The 23830-nt window shown below is 34.4% G+C and overlaps 1 protein-coding gene across 1 annotated transcript in view; it reads left to right on the forward strand.

Moving 5' to 3' along the window:
• CD2AP (CD2 associated protein) overlaps nt 1-20516 on the forward strand; it is an 86244-nt gene extending 65728 nt beyond the window's left edge. The window contains exons 12-18 of the mRNA XM_027525399.1: nt 1558-1729; nt 2120-2262; nt 8987-9099; nt 9773-9874; nt 10939-11108; nt 12838-12901; nt 17535-20516. Of these exons, the coding sequence (XP_027381200.1) occupies nt 1558-1729; nt 2120-2262; nt 8987-9099; nt 9773-9874; nt 10939-11108; nt 12838-12901; nt 17535-17576 (806 nt within the window). The 3' untranslated portion in view covers nt 17577-20516. The remainder of the gene's footprint in view (nt 1-1557; nt 1730-2119; nt 2263-8986; nt 9100-9772; nt 9875-10938; nt 11109-12837; nt 12902-17534) is intronic.
• Nucleotides 20517-23830: the final 3314 nt, after the last annotated feature.

Genomic DNA, 23830 nt, shown 5'->3' on the forward strand with positions numbered 1-23830 from the left:
AAAGTTTATCGTAGCATCATTTACATTGACCCTCAGTTGGAAAGAGTACAAAATGTCTATCAGTAGTTGAATGGATAAATAAATTGAAGTAATGCATGTGCCAGGATACAGTATAGCATGTGTGTGCATTAGTCATTCAGTTGTGTCTGACTCTGCGACCCCTTGAACTGTATCCTGCCAGGCTCCTCTGTCCATGGGATTCTTCAGGCAAGAATATATAGCATAGCACAAATGAATACAATAGAGTTTCACACAGCAGCATATTATGATCTCATTGGTGTAAACTTAAAATATTCAGAAGTGATCTGTCGTGTTAGAAGACACCTTTGGATTGGTGCGTTGAGGTGGTGATTGGAAAGAGGCATGAAGAGAAGGAATTAATGTTAAGGCTTAGTTCTTGGCTGGAGCAGTGGTTACTCAGATGTGTTCTGTGATGATAGCTCCTTGAACTTTGTACTTAGACTTCTGAAAATACATCACATTCCAGTTTGAGTCACTTCAAACTGGATAAATACGGGGTTTTTTTTTTTTTCCCCCTAAACTTTTCTAAAATGTTAGGAAAGTAGAATCAATTAAGGATATACTTCCTATTTTTTGCAGAGTACTGTGTTACTGTGTTTTTCTCTAAAGCATTTCCAAGTGACCACTGATAAAATATGGAACAAGAACTTACAAGTATGTCATTATGTATATAACTATGCCTTTTTGGTGACAAAATTTTTATTAACATGACATGGTACTGTTCTTAATTTTTTTTTCCCCCAGTATATTTTATTAACTATCTCATAAAATTATTCAGTGAAATGGTACTAATAAAATTCTTAATATAATGATAAAAATTATAAATATAAGCCTGTCATTTTCTTACCTGCAACTAATCAATGTAGCCTCAGTTTTTCAAAAGAAATTTTTTGTCATCATGATTATTTTTAAATAAATTAATTAAATGGCACTAGAGTTTGTACTCATTTTTAGTTCCCTATACTTCAGTTTTAGAAAGTGGACTGGATTTAAGTCTAGATAATGTTGTTTTCTGCTTAGAGTAAATTATACATGATTATATTGGAGTAGAATACCAACCCTAAGAGCAAAGGATGGTGGGAAGACAGTAAGAAGCAGGCATTATTTGTTAATCAGAAGATTATCAGTGCTCCCCCTTCCTACCAGGGTAGAGTTTTTTTAAAATGATAGTTAAGTTTAAAGTGGCTCAGACAGTAAAGAATCTGCCTGCAATGCAGGCTACCCAGGTTTGATCCTTGAATTGGGAAGATCCCCTGGAGAAGGGATGGGAATGGCTCCCCACTTGCATGTTCTTGCCTGCAGAATTCCATGGACAGAGGAGCCTGGAGGACGGCAGTCCATGGGGTCGCAAAGAGTCCTACACGACTGAGCGACTAATACTTCATAAATAATTTAAAGTTAAATTATAACTTTAAAACAGATGAAATTGTACACATACACGAAGTGTCTCTTTTTGTTTCACACCTTTCTAGTCTGACATTAGCTTTAAAAATAGTTCTGATTGTTAGTAACTTTCTAAATATTTTTAAATAATAGAAAAATCAGATGAAAAATCAGTGCTGGAACAGAAACCTTCTAAACCAGCTGCTCCACTAGTCCCACCCAAGAAGCCTGTTCCACCCACCAAAGCCAATAATATATTGAGGTCTGGAGCAGTGTACCCAAAGCGCCCTGAAAAACCGGTTCCTCCACCTCCTCCTGTAGCCAAGTAGGTTTTATCTAACTTTAAATTAGTTTATTGATTTACTTGGTTTTGACATAATTTTGGCTCTACTGTTTTTTTTAATCGTAAAAGTTATTTTTAAAGTCCTTGCTTTTCATCTTTTTCATATAGACTGTAATCTGTGTTAAATGTTATTAATCTTACGTTCACTCTAGGCAGATACACTTATGTTAAACTGTTTTATTTACATTTCTTATTTTATTAGGATAGGTCTTAGGGTAGAGGTTTATGTTTATGGAAATAATTTTATAGACGAATAAGAAAAATCAGTGTTATACTGTAACATCTTTAGTGTCATTAAATCACAATGTTAAAAAGATGGTCATGCTTCAGATACAAATGATTTTTGCATGTGTTTGATTTTTCTCATTTCAGGATTAATGGAGATGTTTCTACCAGCTCATCAAAATTTGAAGCTGAGCCAGTATCAAAACCAAAGCTAGATTCTGAACAGTTACCACTTAGACCAAAATCAGTAGACCTAGATTCATTTACAGTTAGAAGCTCTAAAGAAACAGGTAAGTTAACATGTGGAAAGATGGTGTATAAAAAATAAAAGTGCAAATACAGTTTTCAGAAACTACTGAAAATAAGATTTGTGTGTGGATATAATGGAAATTAATTAAAACTTGTTTAAAATCTCTCAAGCCAAAAAGAAAATGAAACTGAAAGAATATAAATGGACAAAATATTTCTGGTTCACATAAGCTTTGTCACTGGTCAGAGAACTGAGATGGATATTAAAAGATCAGCCATTTATCGTTCTGTCCCTCTAGTGGAACGACCATACCACCTAACTTGGGCAGATATGAATGAACTGGAGTTTCAGTGCCATGCTAGATTATATTTAAGAAGAATATTTTTCTGTTCCTACTGAAATCTCCAAATACTGTTGTTTCCAGTTCTGAAAAATAAGACTTTTCATGACTCTCTCTCTGTATATATACATAGCAAGGTTTACATCTTTAGCTAAATATTATTCCTTCAGTTTTATCACTAATTTTTTAGCCCATTAATCTTCTTTGTCTCCTGGTGTTTTATACTTCTTGGTTATAAAATGAAATACTGAGAGGTCATTTTCCTTTTTCTTTTTGCATCAGAGAAGTCTAGATAAAGTCTAGATAAAGGTCTCACTGTTAGGAAAAGCATCACACAGTCCTTACTTTGTGGTAATGGTTGTTTTCTAGCAGTTTGCATTTGTTCTTTAGTTTTTTAACATTTTAAACACATTTTCTCATACATATTCTTATGTTAACACTGACTTTAAGAGGCAGAGACCATTTTTCCCTATTTTGCATCTAAACAAAGTAAGTTACAGTTACAGCAAATGTTCAAGATCACATAAACCAGAAGAGAACTCTTTAAATCCCCTTTAAGTTCTCTGGTATTTCCTAAAAAAAATTTTTTTTTTTAATGTCTTAATGTATTTTTTAGCTTCAAGTTAACATTTCTTTACAGTTAAACTTGAAGGCCAGTTACACTAAAATTTTTTTTATCACTATTGTAAAATGTGCTTCCTTTCTTATTTTTAAGGTGATTGTATTTTTCTTCCTTCTTTTTAGTTTGGGAGTACAAAAGCTCTGACTTTAGCATAGCCGCCTATAGTTTTTTAATTGGAATGTTTTATAGGTGTTTCATCATATATTTAGATCCTGCCTGATCTGGATGAAGTCATATTTATCAATAATTTCTGGAAATTGAGAGGTTGATTGTATTTTAGAGACATTCACTCAAATATATTCAGTATATTTTTGGTAAAAAATTGTTCTTATTTACTGGTAGTTAAATAAAAACAAAAATCATCTTTCTGTTTTTTAAAAAAAATCCTTTAATTTAAAAAAAATTGAGGTTAGTAGTAAAAAATATAATTCTATTAGTTCTTACTATTTTCTGTTTGATTTTAAATGTAGCTAGAAATATGTTTTCAATAGTAAAGAAAAAATTAAACACAGACTCTGGATATCAAAAATCCATTGGTATTATCTTTTGAATTTCCACAGTTTTCTGCAGTCTTTTATCACAGAAGTTCTGGATTTTGATTAAAAAGTCTCTTTGGTAGCTGTAAGTGTAATATTTAGAGTTTTTTGGGGGTTTTTTCCCCTGCCTGTATTTTTTGTTACTTGTATCATTCTTTAACATTTGCTCTATTTAGTTTCCTCATAGTCTTGGAAATTATCAAAAATTTTTGTAGATTAAAACAAATTTTTCACTTTTCCCCCCAAACCTCATCTATATATGATTACTAGCAAGCTTTATTTCCTTGACATGTGTGACTACTGGTGATTGAAAAGTTCTGTTTTTTTCCTTTGTTTCTTGGTCCCATTTCTTGTCTTATATCCATAACCATTATTTATTCTTCATTAAAAATTAGAGGCTTTGTGGAACAGGGTTTGAAATGTTCTGATTTCTAGTTAGCTTTTTTGTTGAAATGAATAATTTAGAGGTGCTAAGACTATACATGGTCAAAAAACTAACAGTTAACTTCCAAGCTGCAGTCTTTGTATCTTCCACTGTCACACTGCCTTTGATGTATTGCAGTTACTCACTGTGAAGTTCAGAAAATATAGATTTTGGAAATTGAGTTCATATTAAGTAGCAAATACTTACTGAGCAGGTGTGTATTCACAGTAGTGTTTTGGGCACAAGTAGGATGCTAAGATAAAAGACATTGCTGCTGACAGCAAGTAGCTTGTGTTTCAAGCCTCACATCAGAGGCTTTTTATTTCCTTTTTTTTTTTTTAATTAGAATATTATGTTCTTAGTACTTGTAGTATAAAATGTACCTGGTACTTGTTTTACCTCTTCTTCGAGATGTTGGCACCTTAAAAAAATAAACAGAACTGTGCTTGTTACCAGATACAGCCTCAAATTTGGCCTTGCATTGAGGTATGATTTAATTTACATACATGGGTCAGTGTGAGGTTTAAAATTTTTTAAATAACATGAAACTAGCCCTTTAACATAAGTTCCAGAAAGTTTAAAACATACATGAAAGTCTCCTTAGAATTTATTTTGTAAAATAATAATTTGAGGTGAAATGATATAGTAGAATTTGCTGTTAAAAAATGTGGGTTTTAAATTATTAGTTGGTAGGTAATTGACGTGTTTCTTCAGTTTTCTCACTTATCTAACAATTGAATGATCCCTTAAATCTCTGATGTACCTACTCTTGTCTGTTAAGGATATAAATTCCTTTCCCTACTCTCTGATTTGATTTCCTTATATATAAAGCCATATATAAACATATGTATATAAATATTGAGTCTGACTTTTGTTCATATAAGAAAAATTCCTAGAATACTTAATTTGTTTCAGTTTGTTAAAACGTTTCTTCATAAATATTCTCGTATGATACAAGATAGCATTGTACATTGCAGAGCTGTCAAAGCATGCTTTCTTTTTTTTCTTTTCTTTTCTCTTTTTCCAACACTTCATCAAAAATAGGTTTAGGATAACCTTACTGCTACTACAGGTTAAGTATAAAGTTCACATAGTCTAAATATTTCTAAAATAGTAAGTTTTCCAGAAAGTAAAATTGGTTTGTAAGTAGTTTTAAACCTCCAGCTAGAAATTAGTGGAAACAGCTATTTCATTGAGAAAGGACAATTGATGAAGTATTCTTATAGAGTGTAGTATTTTATCCTGTTTGATTATCTTTCTGTGATAATTCTTCTTACATTAAAAGAAATAGTAGAAATATATACATTATTTGATCTGAAAGTCATCATTGTTAAGTAGAATGGTTTTCTTTCTCTTCAGTTCTATTTAATAATTGATCTGTTTTGTTTAAATTAATTTCTCAATATTTATTCAACTTATGGTGAGATTTTTCAAATATGATGTCTGCCTGTTGAGTGGTAGACGCTTTAAAAAGTGAACTTGCATCTAAGCTAGGATTCAAACCAAAAGAAAACACTGTACCCCAAAATATAGAATTTACCTGGGAAATAAGGGCAGTAATTAAACTTTTTTATTTTCTAATAATAATTTGCTTGATAATATCATTATAGAGAGTTTCACATAAGGCACAGTTGAATTTTCATTTGTTTCTGTGGGAGATTTTAAGTGATATTGAGTTGTATTTTTATGGTGAGATACTTAAAAATAATATTTGGCACTTTTTTTTTCCTATTATACCAGAATTAAAATTGCCTGTCGTATTGTAACTACTATCATCTGCTGAGGACTAAAACTTGACTATAAGGTGGTTTAATTTCAGTTGCAAATATATCAATGAGTTGTTAATATGTTGATTTATTACTCTGACCTCTAGTTTCAGTAAGTACTAAAGCATCCTTTTAGAAATTGTCGTGGTGTTAAGTGAGTAATTTTTAAAAAGGCTTCTTTCTAGTTTAATGTATGTTGAAATTAATGCTAATCATAGTTTTTCCTTATGAAACACAAAAGAATAAATCTAAAATCTAATACACATCTTAATGTAAGTTTAGATAAACTGCAATATCTGCTAAACATGAAATGGTTCTATTCATTTACGACTGTTCCTTTTTCCTGCTTTGTAAAATAATTCTTTTGGTTTAGTCTTTTCTAGACATTCCTATCCTTGACTTTTCTTTCCAGATTTTGTTTCCTAGCCTGTTTGCCATGTTTCCCTTCTTACGTGTCAGGAAATTATCCTACCTTTCTCCATTTTGGTAAGATGACAATTTATAAAAGAAATCAAAATAATATATTCAGTATAAATAGGTGGTGCACATTGAGTTTTCTTTGTGATTTTACTAAAGTGTACATGTTTGTCTGTCTATTCTAACCCTTTTGGTTTTCCATTTTAAAATAAAATGAAATTCATATTGGAAATTTTTTCTTGATTAGTTAGTTTAAAATATTCTTTTGATAAAAGTTTTTTTTTTAATTAACAACCATGAAAGTCAGTTTATTTTCTCCCCCAAATTTTATATTTCATTTTGATTTTTAAAAATCCCACGTATTCGGCAGTGTGTAGCAGTGTACACGGCAAGCAGAGTGGCTGTGTGACGGCAAGAGTTAAGTGCCTCTTGTGCCTTTCATGCCATGTGTGAAATAGAGATTCACTGATACCACTCTTAGGTAAAATTAAAAACATTCAAACATATCATGAGTCAGAAACGTGCACTATTTCATTTTACTAACCCAGTGACTTAAATGGAGGACCTGAGAGAGTATTAGAATAGTGAAATTACTTGTCTTGGTGTTGTGGGCCAAAACTGGACATATAGAAGGCATTTTACATGAGCATGATATATAATTTTGTAAATCTTCCTTTCATTTACCTTTTAAATTTCATTTAGCTTCATCTCTTCTTGTGTTTTTATTTCTTTTTCTTTTTGCATGTTGCTTAAATATGCATTTGAAAATAATCTCCATAGGCAAAAATTACTGGATTGTGCTTTTCAAGATTTTTTTTGTAGGTTGTCAGTATGTATGTATCAGTGTAAAAAGCAGTTTCTAACCTTTCAAACTATAGCATATTTTTAACACCTTTTAAAGACTGTTTTCTTCATTTATGCAGTAATTAACAAATGAGATATTTAGATATATATTTAAACTCAAGATCTCTCACATTATATAATGCATTTTCCATTAAAGCCGCTGTGTTTCTTATTATGCTTTGGTGTATATTATAATTATTTGTGTACACTTACCAAACAATTCAAGACAGAAATCAAACCAAGCATATTAGATTGCCTGTTGTGATATATTAGCCTAGTGACTAGATCCAAGATAGAATAAAGCAACCCCAGAACATGAGTATGGAAAAGAATCAACAGAGGTCAACAAATACAGTTATTACAGAATGCATATTGCCAAGTAGTAGTAACCTCTGCCTGTTTTACCTTTGTGTCTTCCAGCCCTTTAAAAAAAATTCTCTAAATTATTTAGAATATGAAAATTGATTAAGTTTTAAAGGCAATAATGATAACTGTCTTTGGACTTCTTTTAAGAAATAGCAGTTCTTTGAATCTGTGCATGTAAATATTTGACAGGAAGCATTTTAAACTTCTAGGCAATGGCAGCGTGAAGAATGATTCCATACTTGGAAGACAAGGCGAAAGATGCCTTGCTGCCGAAATGAGTGATGGCATATTTGCTGTGATTAATGTTCTTTGTTTGGAATCTGGGCCAGAGGGAGATTTTAATAATAGTGGAAGTGTCTGGAATTATAGGGTTCTTATACCACTTATAGATATCTGGGCTTCAAAATTAAAGATCAGCTCCTTCAGGAAGGTTTTCTGGACCATCTAGCAAAAGGGAAGGTATTATATACCATTGTTTCAGAGATGCAAATTAACCTAGATTTGTTCTTAAACTCAAGATACTGAATGAAAGGTCAACCAGCCTTTGGTGATGGGAAAGCACATGGATGATGTATGTAGCATTTTCCCTTGCTGTCTGAACCTGCCTTAGATTTATGACTGTCATCTGATTCGTACACATGGATGCTGTCTGAACAGAAGTACAGTGAAGTATATGAATAGGTCCAGGCCCAGCTACAGTATACTATGCACATACATGTATAAAGACATTAAATTACACTTCATCTTTACCTTAAGAAATGTGGTTGGAAAGCAGCAGGGTTCCAGATAAAAAATTGAGTTTTTAACATTTTAATATTAGGATATTACTTGAACTTTAATACACATTCCATGAGTTAATTTTGTGATATGTTGTAATTAATTCTGAGTTGAAGCAGATTTTTTTTTTTTGTAAGTAAGAACTTAGGAAGATTGGCTTTTTCATACTACTGGTTTCCCTGGTGGTTCAGACGGTAAAGAACCTGCTGGCAATGCAGGAGACCTGGATTCAGCCCCTGGGTCAGGAAGATCCCCTGGAGTATGAAATGGCAACCCTCTCCAGTATTCTTGCCTGGAAAATTCCGTGGACTGAGGAGCCTGCCAGGCTGCAGTCCACAGGGTCGCAAAGAGTCAGACACGACTGAGCAACTAACACACACACAGCTTATGATACGGATTTATATTTTTCAATAAGAACTTTGTTGAGGTCTAAGTCTCTATTGAAGATATGAACATTATATTGTTGATATATAAAATGTATCAGGTAAAGAGAATGTTAGTGTTTGAGGGTGAGTGTTGTTTTCCAAATGCATATGAAAAGCACAGGTCAACTTGTGAGTCTTAGTGGTACTCTTTCTAATTTTATAGTTTGTTGAAAATACAGAGACATTCTTTTTTACCTTTTAAAATGTGCAGTTATCTCTTAATAGATATGTTTATTTTTATTCTCCAGATCTTGTAAATTTTGATGACATCGCTTCCTCAGAAAACTTACTACATCTCACTGCAAATAGACCGAAGATGCCTGGAAGAAGACTGCCTGGCCGCTTCAATGGTGCACATTCTGTGAGTTACATTTGCTGCTGTGAAGCAAGACCATTTAGCAAAGCCAGAGTCCTTCCAAAGATAAGAAAGGGGGGCGGATTTAGAGTTCCACTGAAGTTTAAAAAATCAGAAAGACAGCTATACATAAGTGGCCAAGGGTTGTATTTAAGAGACATGGGGAAAGAGACCTGTTCATTTCCGCAGAATGTGGAATGGAAGATTACAGAATCAGAAATGGAGTTGTCCCAAGACCATAACCATAGAGCACAGTGTCGAAAGGAGACAGGGGACCTGTGTAATCTCCTTGTCCAACAACAATAATTAGAATTGAGTGGTACCTGTTCACTTCAGGAAAAAGTGAGAGCATTCCCCACCCCCTTATAACTTCTTTTTATGCTTTCTGTGCATCGCCTGGGATACTGGTAGTACTTGAAGTATTAATATATTACCTCTTAAGCACTATTATGCTTTTAAGTTAATGTAAGTAGAGAAAATTTTTGTTGCTAATAGACAAGCTGTTTTTCCATGCTTACTGCATGAAATTATGTAATATGCTGTTAACAACAACGGGATATCTGGAACAGTAGCTGCTGAAAACAGTGATAAAAGTTGCTTAGTTTATTATCCAGATGCTTACTACCTTTTCTTTCTTTGGTGTTTTCTGTTTCTTGATTTAAAAAATAAAATCATTTAGCCAACTCAAAGCCCAGAAAAAACCTTGAAGTTACCAAAAGAAGATGACAGTGCCAACCTAAAGCCATTTGAACACAAGAAGGATTCATGCTACTCTCCAAAGGTGAGGTGCATCATGGTCTAAGATTTGTATGATTTGTAGCGTTCTTTGTGAACATCAGAATTACGAGGTTTAAAAGTGTCTGTCAGGAAGGATTATTTCTTAAGCCAAGAAATAATGCCTACTAAAACTAAATAAAATGATTACTGTTAAATTGAAGTTGCATTATTCTCTGTAGATCTCTTTTTAGGAGGGTTACATTATTTTAAATGAGTAGCACAAATGCTACCTGTTTCATAATTTTTAAGGCATAGATCTATACATTTGTTTCATTTCCCATTAAAACACGGGCTGTTTTGCAGAAGCCAACAGTTCTTTACTCCTTTCATCATAGTGAGCTTGACACCATAATAAGCACTGAATGCACACAGGAATGACTTCGATTCTTCCATCTGTTGCATGGTGTTGAGGGCCTTTTCTAGACCCTTGCCATTTAATTTAAGATAGTATTACAACAACTGACACACATCTTATGTTTGAGAAGATTATTCCTGCTCCTCAGATTCATTGCAGGGCATCTGACTGCCATTCAGATTATCAGATACACTTAATCTGATTCTCTCAGCTGACAGCAGTCTGTTGAAATTTTATCAATACCTGCTGTGCCCAAGTAAAATAGGAAAAGGGTATCAGGCCATGGATTCATTTTAATGCCTCTTTGGACTTACTGCATTCTTTATAGTTGCTTTTCATTGGAGCTCTTTGGATATTCTAAACAGTAACTATTTAATATGAAGGATCAAAGTAGTACCTTAATAATGCTTTTATATTCTTGCTTCTAGATGGTCCAATAGGCAGCCATAAGATAAATATAATGGATTTTTTTCTTAAATGAAACCTTTGACATTTCTAAGAAAAACCCTTAGTAATTACAGGTTTATTCTTTGGTCTTTTAGTGGTTTTTTTCCAGTTGTGAACATCAAGCTGCTTTTTTTGATTTTCAAGTTTATCATTTATCTTGAAAGTATTACTTCAGTTATTTATCTCCTTGTGGTAAAAAAAAAATCCTTTGAACTTATTAAATATAAATACAAATAAAATAAAAATTTTGTTTATTATGTTTTCAGCCACCTGTGCACCTTCCAACACCTTCAAGTACTTCTAAACCAAATACAGCTTCTTTTCTAACTCCATTAGAAATCAAAGCTAAGGTAGAAGCAGAAAATTCCTTGGATGAACTTAAAGCTCAGATTGTTGAATTGCTGTGTGTTGTGGAAGCACTGAAAAAGGACCATGGGTAAGTAGCCCTTGTGTTCTTTGAGTACTACTTAACACATGTGTAAAGAGTTCTTCCAAATTACATACATCAAGTAAAGACGTTTCTAGTATGAGCAAGTTTGTTTTCAAAGAAATTTTTTAATAGTGTCTCCTCTTGGCAAAAAGCTTGAATTAGAAAACAGAATAATTAGAAACTCAGTTATTAATTCTGATTATTCCAATTAGGAATTGGAAAGCTTGAATAAGGAAACCTAGCCTGATTATGAAAAAGGCAAATCAGTGAAAACAGAAAGTAGTAGCTCAATTATAGACTAGGTTCCAGCAGTTTGATTATAGAAAAATGGCCAATAGCCACATGAAAAGATGTTCAGCACCATTGGTCATTAGCACACGCAAATCAAAATCAAAATAGTGAGATACTATTTCATGCCCACTCAGATGGCTATAATAAAAACTGAGCGATCACAAGTGTTTGCAAGGAAGTGAGAAATTGGAATCCTCATGCATTGAGAGAGTGGGCATGTAAAATGGTACAGCCAATCTGGAAAACAGCCTGACAGTTACTCAGAAAGTTAACTGTCGTGTTCCCATAGGATCCAGCAATTCCTCTCCAAGGTATAATGCTGTCCAAGAGAATTGAAGACAAATGTTCAAACAAAAACTTGTACAAAAATCATAGGTAGTGTTCTTCATAACAGCCAAAAAGTGCAGACAACCTAAATGTCCATCAGTTGATGAATGAGAAGCAAGGTGTGGTGCATGCGTACCGTGGAGTGCCTGACTACAGCCAGAAAAGAAGTGAGCTGGTAATGCCTGTTATAGCATAGATAGGCCTGAAAAATGTAATTTGAGGCTAGAAATGTCAAACATAGGGGTTAATTAGTCTTAAAAGTACTGGCAAATAAGATTCACCTTATTTTGGATCTGGGATATGTCTGCATGTATATTTGTTTTTCTTCTCAGAGGATTTGAATCACTTTTTGCTAGGGTTGAGTTGGGCATTTATAAAATAAATGGGTTGGGACATCTTACATTTTTGATGCCAAGTGTGCTGTTAAGAACTAAGAAATACATATACAGATTACCCGTAGATGCTCTTAAATAAGCTGTTGAATGAATAAAAATATTAATGACCTATATTTTAAAGCATATATATCAGATCTTTTAGAAGTCTTTCCAAAGACTATTTTAAAAGTCTTGAATTCCTCCTGGAAAATCAAATAGAAGGCAAAATGACGATATAAAAAGATAGAAAGAAGCCTAGAAAAATGAAAACATGAGTTATAGGAGAAGAATTGCTGGCTGAAGTTTTTTGTTATTGGTTTGGATTTTGGAGTTTAATGTAATATTTAAGTTTAAAAAAGAGAGAGAAAGATATATGTAAAGTTCAAGTTTATTCTATTAAAAACTATAATTTGTTTTGCCCTGTGACATACTGTCACATTCATTTTATCACCTTATTTGAGCTGTGTGTCCTGCCTTGAAATGGATGATAACTGAATATGGAAAATTACCTGTATTCACTTAAAAATTTCATTCTTTCAGATTTGCCCTGCTTTTGCTTTGCTTTTAACTGTCATTTTGAATTGTTTCAGCTAGAGAATTTGAAGTTTTTCTAATCAACGTGGTTGTTTCCTTTGTAAAATTTTTCCTAATGTTCTGGGATATCAGCCAACAGATTTGTTCACCTTACTCAAATACATTTATTAATTGAAAGACTTAACAGCAATAAATAACTTTGTTTTTAGGAAAGAACTGGATAAACTACGAAAAGATTTGGAAGAAGAGAAGGAAATGAGAAGTAATCTAGAGGTAATTCACTTCTTCCAGCATTGAGATTGTAGTCAGCATAAACTAGACATGTTTTTTCCAACCCAACTGGGCAATTGGTTCCACCACAAATTATGCTATCCTGCTTTGGTTGGACACTCCCTACCATGGGTCACCATTTAATTAATCTCTTGCTGACTCCCTGCCACATTCCATTCATTCATTCAGCAAATGTTTTTGAGCGTTCACTCTTGTAGGCATGAGGCACACGGGATGCACTCTTAAATAAAGCAGACATCGTTCTTGTCTCTTAAAAGTGTCTAGTTCGAGATCTTTTGCACTCTGTTTCTCTCTTGACCTGTAGTTTTCTTCACAGTTAAACTTTTTTTCCATTTTTTGCTTGGGGGCAGGGGTAGTGGTAATGGCAATGAAATGGTTTTAGATTTGCTGACTTCTATTTCTCACTGAATTAATTTTACTTTATAGCTAATGTCATCATCTTCAATCTGCTGATGACTGACAGTTTCACTTATTTATCTTCCTTTTTTTCCATCCTCACTGACTTCTGTCTTCATTTGTATTTTTTTGTGTTTGAGTTTTTTCCTGCATATCTCAGTGTTTCCTCTTCTTAAGAGGCTCTTCCCATTTTGTATTTAAGTCTGATATACTCCTCCCTATTTTACCTTACCTTCTTATTTACCCTGTGTCTTTTTGTTCTCACTGTGGAACAGCAAACATGGAACTTCTTAAAAACACAAACAAACAAACTTGAGCTCCTCTTCTGACGTAGCCTTGTGACTTTCAGTTCAGAACTGCGCATATGTCAGACTCAGCACTTCCTGAACATTGTCTCATTGGACACATAACAACTTGTAGGCATCATTGTTCCTATTTTAAGAGTGAGGAAACTAGGGTTTAGAATGATTAAGTCAGCAGTGGAGCTAACATTTTTTAACAGAAGCAGCCAGACTTCAGAACCTTTGCTCTTAGGTATTAAATTACATAGCTTTAATGAGGAAGTCACTTACCTAGTTTAGCTTTACTTGTTGAGATACTATATGTGAAGGTATTTGGCAGATTATCAAAACTCCGTTTTTACTCTTTTTATCTGACATGTACCCTTTATTGGTACTCTCCTTTCTTTGCCTGAAAATACTCAATTTTCCTCTTTATTAAAAAAATAAAAAGCCCCCCTGAGGTCTTGCTACCCTCTTGATCTGTAGTTTTCTCTTTTCATTTGTTGCAAAACCAGCAAAAGCACAAGAAAAGCATATATTTGTAGTCAGTAATTCTTCGCTTTTAATTCAGTCCTTTGCATCTTGGGTTTCTGAAGGCAACTCCTGTGTCTCTTCAGTTTCTCCAGCGCTTCACGTTTCTACTTTTCAAAGTGTGTTCTGGGTTCTGTGACCCTGCATTCTTCTGACTTCTCGTCCCTCCTCACCTAAGTGAGGTGCTCCTGCAGTGCCATCCTCAGCCCTCCTCTCTGTATCCACAGTGCTCACCTGTGCCCAGGAGTATGGCGATTAGTGTGGTGCATCTTCCACTGAAGTCTAGTTCTTCTTTTCCCAGCTTCTCTCTTGTGTTTCCAGCTAGTAGTCTTCCTGAATGTTCCACCTAGCATGTCCCCTGTTACCCTTAATACCTTCTATTCAGATTCAGATTTTCTGTTTGTGTTGAAAGTTTGTTGCCCTTCTAGTCATGCAGATGTGGGACTTCCATCTTTTCTAATTCCACTCACTTTTCAGGTCTGGCTTTACTCCGAAACATCTTCCTTATTCCCACTATTTCTGTCCATTTCTCATGCTCTTATCTTCTGTTTAGTTTGTTTCTCTCATTCTTGTCTTTCCTCACTCAGTGTTTTTGAGAACTTCTTTTTACTTGCTGAATGAAGTTCAAGCTTATTGACTTGGTATATGAAGTCTTTTATGTCCTAATCCTAGTTTATCTTTCTGTGCTCACTTGCTTCTTATCCCCAATTGTCCCTTACAGTTGATTTGCCTGGATTATTATTATTGTCATCGTTGGCCGTGCTGTGCAGTGTGTGGGATCTTAGTTCCCTGACCAGGGATTGAACCCTTACTTCTCTGCAGTGGAAATGCAGAGTCTTAACCACTGGACTACCAGGAAAGTCCCTGGTCTGAATTTTTGCTCCTTCTGTATTTTCATGGGTGTCCCTTTTGTCTCGTCTTCTCATCCCCAAGTTCTGTAGATTCTCAAGGCCCTGCTCAAACAATGACATTCATTGAGTTGGCCACCAGACTTCTGATTAAAGGCAGTTTTTCTTATTTCAAATTCATGTTGTTTAGTCTTATAGGAGATGAATACGTAATAATTTTCTGCCATCGCTATTTATGTTATATACTTATTTTGCCCACTTCTGTACTGTTGAAGGTGGGATCTTTTTCTGTTTCATCTTTGCCCATAGCTCTTAGTACAGTGCTATATACATATTAGATTGCTGACAAATTTCTGTCACACTAATAAATGGTAGGAGATACATAACATCTTCTAAATGTATGTTAAATTCCAGTGTAAAGCATGGTAGACATTGAAAAAAATTTTTTTAATGTTTCTTGAATGTTGTTCCTTATATTTTTATACATAACAATATTCATACATGGAAATAAGGTATTAATGTTAGCAAGAGGAACTAATAATGCTGAATTTGTATATATGATTTAGTTTGTCATAAAAATTATGAAAAGTCAAATGAATTATTTGTCTCTTATTTTGAAGAATTTCATCTAATTTTTGTTTCCCAGCAAAATCGGCTGTTATTTAGCTTCTTAGTGACCTGTGTTATTTTTTTAATTGGGAAAAATTTGACCCTTGTATTTGCAAAAGTGTACTTAATAAAGCAGTAGAGTTTTAGGATCATAGTTTTAAAGGAGAAACTATATTTTCCTCCAAATTAAAAATAACACTTTGAATTACTGTAGCATGAACATTTGTTGTTGTTGTCCAGTTGCTAAGTTATGTCCGATTTTTTTGTGACCCCATGGACTGTAGCCTGCCAGGCTCCTCTCTCGGTGGGATTTCCCAGGCAAGAATACTGGACTGGGTTGCCATTTCCTTCTCCAGGGGATCTTCCAGACCCAAGGATTGAACCCACATCTCCTGCATAGATAGGCAGGCAGATTCTTTACCACTGAGCTACCAGGGAAGCCCTAACATTAACATCAGATAGTATTAAATTATACTGTGGAGTTATACGAAAAGCTAGTGATGAACAATGGACATAAACATAGTAAAAGAGAAACTCTAGCTGAAGATTGAGGGTATTTTGTCTCAATCCAATGCTGCTAACATGTTTGGCTAATAATCGTCTTGCTCCTGCTGCTGCTAAGTCATTTCAGTCATGTCCGACTCTGTGCGACCCCATAGATGGCGGCCCACCAGGCTCCCCCATCCCTGGGATTCTCCAGGCAAGAACACTGGAGTGGGTTGCCATTTCCTTCTCCAGTGCATGATGGTCTTAGTCAAAGAATAATACCAGGAAATATCCTGGAATAAGCAAACTGTTCTTGAATGGTTAGGATCCATTAGGAGATGGTGAGCTTATTGAAATTATACTTTCCGACAGTTGCAAAATGCTCATCGTTTAGTAATGAACTGTTTGTCAGAAGTTAGCCATAACGTGCATTATTTTTATGCCTTATTGGGGAAAGGGATGATGGGAGAGAAGGATGATGCTGTAAGGAGAAGGTAAACTCTAAATGTTTCTACATGCAGTGAATGGTCAAAGATGATCAAAATGTCTCCACTGTGACCTGTCTGTCCTGGGTGTCCCTGCATGGCATGGCTCATAGCTTCATTGAGTTATACAAGTCCCTTCTCCATGACAAGGCTGTGATCCATGAAAGGGATATAATTGGGAAGAGAGTACAAAAACTGTGGCTTTTAAAGCCTTAGACTTTACCAGTACAAGTTCTGCATGGAGTCACAAGTGTGGTATTGAATCTCTTAGCCTCAACTTAGTTATTTGTATTATGTCAAAATTAAAAACAACTCTAGAGTTACTGTGAAAATTTTGTGAATTTTTCTAACTTTCTTCTTCAGTGTCTTAAATCATGAATTTCTGTTAAGTGAAGAATGTCTTCTACCTAATGGTGGACATATTTATAACCCACTGACTGAGTTTTATATATATTCTTGGGCTTCAAAGGCAACTTAATCTAGAACATACTAGTTTACACTTGAGGAAGTTGAGACCAAGTGAGGTTAAGTGATTTACCAATATTATCTAAGCAGTAAGTAAAAAATGTAGAACTAAATTGGTCCTACTTTTTGGGAAAAAATATTCTGAACTGCCCGCTTTGTGTAATTATAGGTATGAGTATATTTCTTAATTTGGTTTCAAGGATGCTCTTGTTCTTTGCAGGGCTAAAGATTTTCTTACCGATCTTCAATTACATTATTTAACATTGTTCTCTACGAAAGCAGCTGTAGCTGCTCTTTTTGTTGTTGTTACCTACCACTAAGGAACTTGCATTGTGGCATTTTCTTCTGTTGAACCTTTTAAGTATTTATCACACCATTGGAAATTAGATTTTAGATTGGAAACCAAAATCTGGAGGCTTGAAATTATGATCAGATCTTCTTGACTTATGATGAACACACACCTTACTAAAGTAAAGATTTTTATCTGTTGCTCAATTTATGTCTTGTATTTTAGGTGGAAATAGAGAAGCTGAAGAAAGCATTCCTGTCTTCCTGAGGTGACGGGCACCCAGTGTTCTCAGTGTTCCAGGGATGCAGAAGCAACACTATGGACTTCAACTGAAATAATAAACGCTGATGTTGTGATAAAGAGTATGAGTATATGAACTCATATACTATATGAATATAGTATACTATATCTATATAAAAGTTGTAGGTGGGAGGGTAAATTTTTTTTATATATTTTGTTTTGCCAATACGAAAAAAAAAAGAGGCCTTATTTCTTATGTGCTGGGATTGCAAACTTTTTTGTTGAGTTTGCTTTAAAATACTACTGAATCTGTATAAAAAGGAAAGTTCACAATAGTTTTTTTTTTTTATCAAAATTGTAGTATTATTTTTAAAGAGATCTATACTATAAATATGGTGATATCTTTTCAAACAATCTGTAAAATATATCATTTGAGAGGGACAATTTAGCTTTATAGTAACTGTAGCCACTACCTTTCCCATAAAACATAAGGGATATAAACTTTGTATATATATATATTTTTATGTTTAGCTTCTTAACCCAGGATTACACTGTTGTGCCTGTTTGTTTGCAGTGCTGTTTGTACTCTGGGTAATGAAATAGTTTCCTAGCTATGAACCAGATTACTCACCCATGCATATAGTAATAACTAATGAAATAATCAAAATAACTTCTTCAACTTTGGGAATATTTTATATTGCTTGCAGTATAGGATTCATAAAAGGAATTTAGTTAAAATGTATCAGATTGTTAAATATATTGGGGAAAATGTGAGCTATCTTTTAAGCTCATATGAGGTCTAAGGAACTAAAAATGTCAATTTAACCCTTAACTTGTTGTGCCTACAAACAACAGCACATATAATATGCAGACACCAGCCTTATTGCTGTACTTCTCTGCTTATTTTACGGGCTCAAATATTAACTCATTTCATGATCTTGTGATTTAATTCTTTGTGCCCCTGCCTCTGATTTTTAAGAACGGAAGTGTAGAAAACGAAACTCCGGAAGTTTCAGAACTTCAGTGTGCAGTTTCCTACTTGGACGCGCCGTCATTGTGTGTATACTCAGGTTTTCCCTTGCGTGATTCACCTGCTGGACTAAACTAGCTGGTGCAGATGTTTTGGGCTATCGGTTTAGGTACCAACTTTAAAAAGAGTGTCTAGTAGATCATAAGGCTTATTTAAAACCAAATATACTTGTCCATTTTCAAAATGCATTTTCACAAAATGGATGAAGAGCAGATTCTTCAGAGTCACTTATGAACACTTGTGCATTTTAAAATGTTATCTACAGATAATAATGTCTCAACATATGTGAGTTTATATTAAAAGTAAAAATTTGATTTTTTTTTTTTTTGCAAAAAGATTAGACTTTAAGCTTTATTATAGCAAATGACTTACAGATTTTAAGTACCATCTATCATGCTTCTGTTATGTATTGTTTAAACCCCCAAACCGATATTTTTCCTTTAAGTTTTAGTCTTAAAGTACTGAAATCTTGTGTTAATGAAATTTTGTCATGTTGTCTCTAATAAAAGAAGAGTGAAATAGAAAATAATAGACACTCCAATACATAATTACTTGATGTTAGATCCACGACTTTAGTGCTTTGGGGGAAATCTGATTGTGTGTTGAGTGAATACATTTTAACTTTTTAAAGTCCTTGGGCTCTTCTGATGAGGTCACTACTGAACAAAATTGTTTATTCCTCATCTAATGTTTTTAAATGACTTGTCAAATGAATGATTTCTTTTTACTTAAATAAATTGCATCTAATTTTCTTTTAATATGAAAGTCCTTAGGTAGAAATAAAAACAGTGTATTCTGGAAATCATCCTTCAGCTTGATGACTGTAAAGTCTTATGAAAGGACTCTTCCCCACTCTAATAATAGGGTAGGGGAAGTTTCCAGAGGATTTGAGGCTGTTCTTAAAGTTTTTGTTGATCATTTTCTCACCAGTTCATAAGATCAAGATGGTCATGAGTGCAGAAAGGCATTTAATAAAGTGTTTGCCTCAGTTAGAATTAAAAAATAATAAAGTAGCATATCTGTTTTCCTGTCCTTGACCAAATAGTAAAGAAAACCCAACAAATTCAAAGGGAAAAACGATTAATCTAGCAATTCACCAGTATTTGCTCTTGATATAGGAATTCTATTAATTCCTGTAAAGTTCATATCACAAGATGCTGTGTAATAATAATAGCTTTTACTTGGGGATAAATCTTTTTCTCTTTTTTTTAATAATGAGTGAGTATAAATGACAGAGTGGAGGTGAACTGCTTGGCATCTGTCATTGCCAAATTGTTAGTGAATGTGTTGTTCAGGTTTGCTATTCTCTGAAACACGTCATATTACTAATTTGGGGAGTTATATTTTAATGTTAGATGTACTGTGTGTATGTATGCGACCACTAGGCTTCGGTCATTCTATAAAGCTGTTACCTCTCTACAAAATCTAAGTCTGAAGATAGGAAGAGAGAATGGGCCTGGTGTAACAGAGGATTCTCTTTTTATGCTTCTTACCGTGATCACAGAAAACAGCAACAACCCAAGTGCTCTCTCGATGTTGGTAAACATTTTACGCTTGCATTTAAACTTGAAATGTATGAATAGAATGAGACAATCAGTTCAAATCAGCAATGAGAAGTGTTAAAATTTAATGGCCTTGTATTGCTGTAGCAATAAAATGACCAAGTGCAATGACTTGATTTAATAAAATCATCTTTTTAAAAGTTGCTGCTATGAATATTTTTAGCCATAAAATTTTACCCTTGTTATAGCCTAACTTGCCTTCAGTAACTATTATGTAATGCAGTTGGTGTTGTGGTATTCTAACATTCCAAAAAAAAAAAATAATAATATATATTTATGGGGAAACTCAGAACAGTATACTTCACTGACTTGTTTACAGGTGCTGTAAAAAAGCATGCTTCTCCTTCAAAAAGAAAATAAAGAATAGTATTGCCAGTTGTGTTGGTCTTTATTATTTTTTCATTAACTTCAGCTTATGCTTATTGCAAAGTATGACGAAGATTATTTTATATTACTTTGAGTTTTCCAATTAAAACAGTTTTAGTCGCTCAGTCATGTCCAGCTCTTTGTGATCCAAATACAGCAGTGCAAGCAGGAAGATATAAAGGCATCAAAAGTTCTAGGCTTGTATGATGTTTCCTGAACCTTTGTGAGTCTTTTATTTCAGTTGGAACTGTGAGATAATTCCTACCTCATAGTGCTGGGAGAATTTGAAATGATTTATATGAAGTACCTCATGGAGTGTTTGCCATGGGGTAGATTTTTTAAAATGGGAGAGGTTAATTTTACTCTTCTCAAAAACATCTGGCAGTGATGGAGATGATATGGGTTAGGCAGATGAAAAGGCACGGACATCCTCTCCCCTTGTTTTTGAATGCAGCATCCCTTTCCTCGGAGGAAATACGCCTTTCATTTGTCTTCTGTTCAAAATGGAGCTGAGAGTGCTTTGCCCAAATTGAAGTCTCTTATTGACTCAGAGATTGAGATTTTAAACATTTGAAACAAAGAGCTAGTCTCAGCACGGAAGCTCTCCACAGTTACATTTTTCTGTCATCTGGAAAAAGCTGATTTGAAAGAGCAAAGTAGAGTATATATAAAGATATGAGAATAGAATACAGGAGGATTTTAAAAACTGACTTGAGTTTTCCCAAGCCCCAACTACCCACCCATTGCTTGGTGGCTTAAGTATAAACTTGAACATAAACTTTTTGGGTTTCTGAACTTAGAACTGGATGTCCTGGTAAATAAGAGAAAATACAGTCATGTGTCCTTATCCGTACGTAGCAGGTACATTCTAAGACCCCCCCCAGAGGCAGCCTAGAGCCACAAACAGTGTTGAACCTTACATTATACTGTGTTTTCTCCTATACATACGCACCTGTGATGAAGTTTAGTTTATAAATGAGGCACAGTTAAGAGATTAACAACTAATAATGGAACGATTATAACAATATAGTCTAATGAAAGTCATATGAATATGGTTTCTCTCTCATGATACTTTACAAATACAATGCCTTTTTCATCTTAACTAGGAACTTATCACACATCGTGGCTGGGCCTAACTTTTGCAGCTTGAAGTGGGACAGCAAAACTAGCAGGAATTTGCTTTCTTCACAGTTTTATGGATAGAAGATTCTTTTTTGCCATAGATCTTGGCAGCATCAGCAGATGATTTTTTTTTTTCCTTCTCAAGAGCTGTCATTGTTTCACTTAAAGGAAGCACTGTTTGTCATTTCTAAATTGCCGGCATCACTACTCTTAGGCTCTGGGGACATTATTAAAGCAAAGAGTTAGTTAATGTAAGCACTGCATCCCTGTGTCTCCTAAGTGACTAATGTCCAGACCAGGATGTTGCAGGATTTGTCATGCTATTCCAAACAACATGCACTTTAAAGGTTATGAATTCTTTCTGGAAATTTTCATGGTTTTTGGACTGCAATTGACTGCAGGTAACTGAAACTTTACAGAGCAAAACCACAGATAAGGGGGCACTACTGTCCAGAAGACATGAAGGCCCATTTACTCTTGCTGAGCACATCTATGACTCCAGACTTTGTGGAAATCCGAAAGATCTGAATCAGAAAAGGATTAAGACACTACTATGAAGCAATATGGAAAATAAGTGTAGCAAGTCATTTTAAAATTTTTAGTTTGATAGTTTTTGCTTTTTGTTGGGCTTTATAAACACGGGATAAATTAAGCCCTGCAGGTGGAAATGATGGTAAAATTTTGGATTATAGTTACAATGTTTGAAAGGACATTAGACATTGTCTAACAACTGTGCAGATGGTTGAAGGAAAAGTTTTCAAATTTAGCCCTATTTTAGGAAGTAAAAGCTGGCAGCAGCTTAACTCAAATGGGTCTATTTGACTTTATTTGCCAATCAAGGTTTAAGAGACTAGGTGGTGGTGGAGTGTGAAATTTTTTTTCTGAACCCTAACAATTATTGCCTTTATTTTTACCACTTAACAACTTTATTGTGAATATGCTTACATAAAAGGAAAATAAATTTAGAAATAAGTATCAATATTTTTCGTATAGAGTCAGTTTTTATCACAGGTGTGGTTTTTCATTTTGCAGCTATTGGGTGGTATTTTTTTATATCATTTTATAAGTGGTTTTTAATAGCTATATGTCAATTCCTAGAAAATTGTGTAAATAATGCTAGGAAAAGTAAAGCTATATTTTAAGTGCATTGAGTAACTTAGTTCTTTAATAAGGGAAATCACTTGTTAATATTTCGTGTGTATTTTTAGAAATATTACTAAATGTTAACAGGATGCAAATATAGTCTGACATGATAGAATAAAAACATGTTGCACTCTTATCCTCTCCCTTGAAATTGACCAAAAACAATAAATGAATGAAAAATCGACTTCATAGATTGAAAGAGACTTAAGGTAAAAACATCCTTCCCAAATAAACAACCACGACAATTTTATAGTAAAAATACCTCCCAAGTGCTTTGAGATTTGGAACAAAATGACCATCAGATGGTCTTAGATGCGAATCCTCTCTGGCCAGATGGCAGTGGCTTGAAACTGAAAAAGCAGCCAACCACTGTAGGCCCTACTAACTGAAGGCAGAAAACCTAGGGGCTCCCAGGAAAGACAGCAGGTTTGCTGATGGAGTGTTTTAGAAAACGTATAAAAGTACAGTTATCTCCTGCTGCTGTTCTCTGCTAATTGGCTAATAACAGGCCGATTCAAAGGTGAGCAATCAGCCTATAAACCTCCGAGACAAATGTTATTCTCTGTTCTACAACTTTTAATGGAAAAGTGTAAAGGTCAGAGCCTTGAGAATAGGCTATCCTGTATATTCAGACTACAGGCAGTATTCTCTTAGAAAAGGTGCAAAGCCAACATGATTAAGCACAGGCAACAGAGTTCAAAGATTAGAGCTAGAGAGGTTTCTGACTGCAACCGCATGGACTGCAACACACCAGGTATCCCCTGGAGTTTGCTCATACTCATGTCCATTGAGTCCAGTGATTGCATCCAACCATTTCATTCTCTGTCATCCCCTTCTCCTGACTTCACTCTTTTCCAGCATCAGGGTCTTTTTCAGTGAGTCAGCTCTTTGTATCAGGTGGCCAAAGTATTGGAGCTTCAGCTTCAGCATCAGTCCTTCCAATGAATATTCAGGGTTGATTTCCTTTAGGATTGACTGGTTTGATCTTGCAGTACAAGGGACTCTCAAGAGTCTTCTCCAACACCACAGTTCAAAAGCATCAATTCAGCACTCAGCCT

The sequence above is a fragment of the Bos indicus x Bos taurus genome, chromosome 23 (assembly GCF_003369695.1).
Source record: "Bos indicus x Bos taurus breed Angus x Brahman F1 hybrid chromosome 23, Bos_hybrid_MaternalHap_v2.0, whole genome shotgun sequence".
In the NCBI taxonomy this organism is placed as follows: Eukaryota; Metazoa; Chordata; class Mammalia; order Artiodactyla; family Bovidae; genus Bos; species Bos indicus x Bos taurus.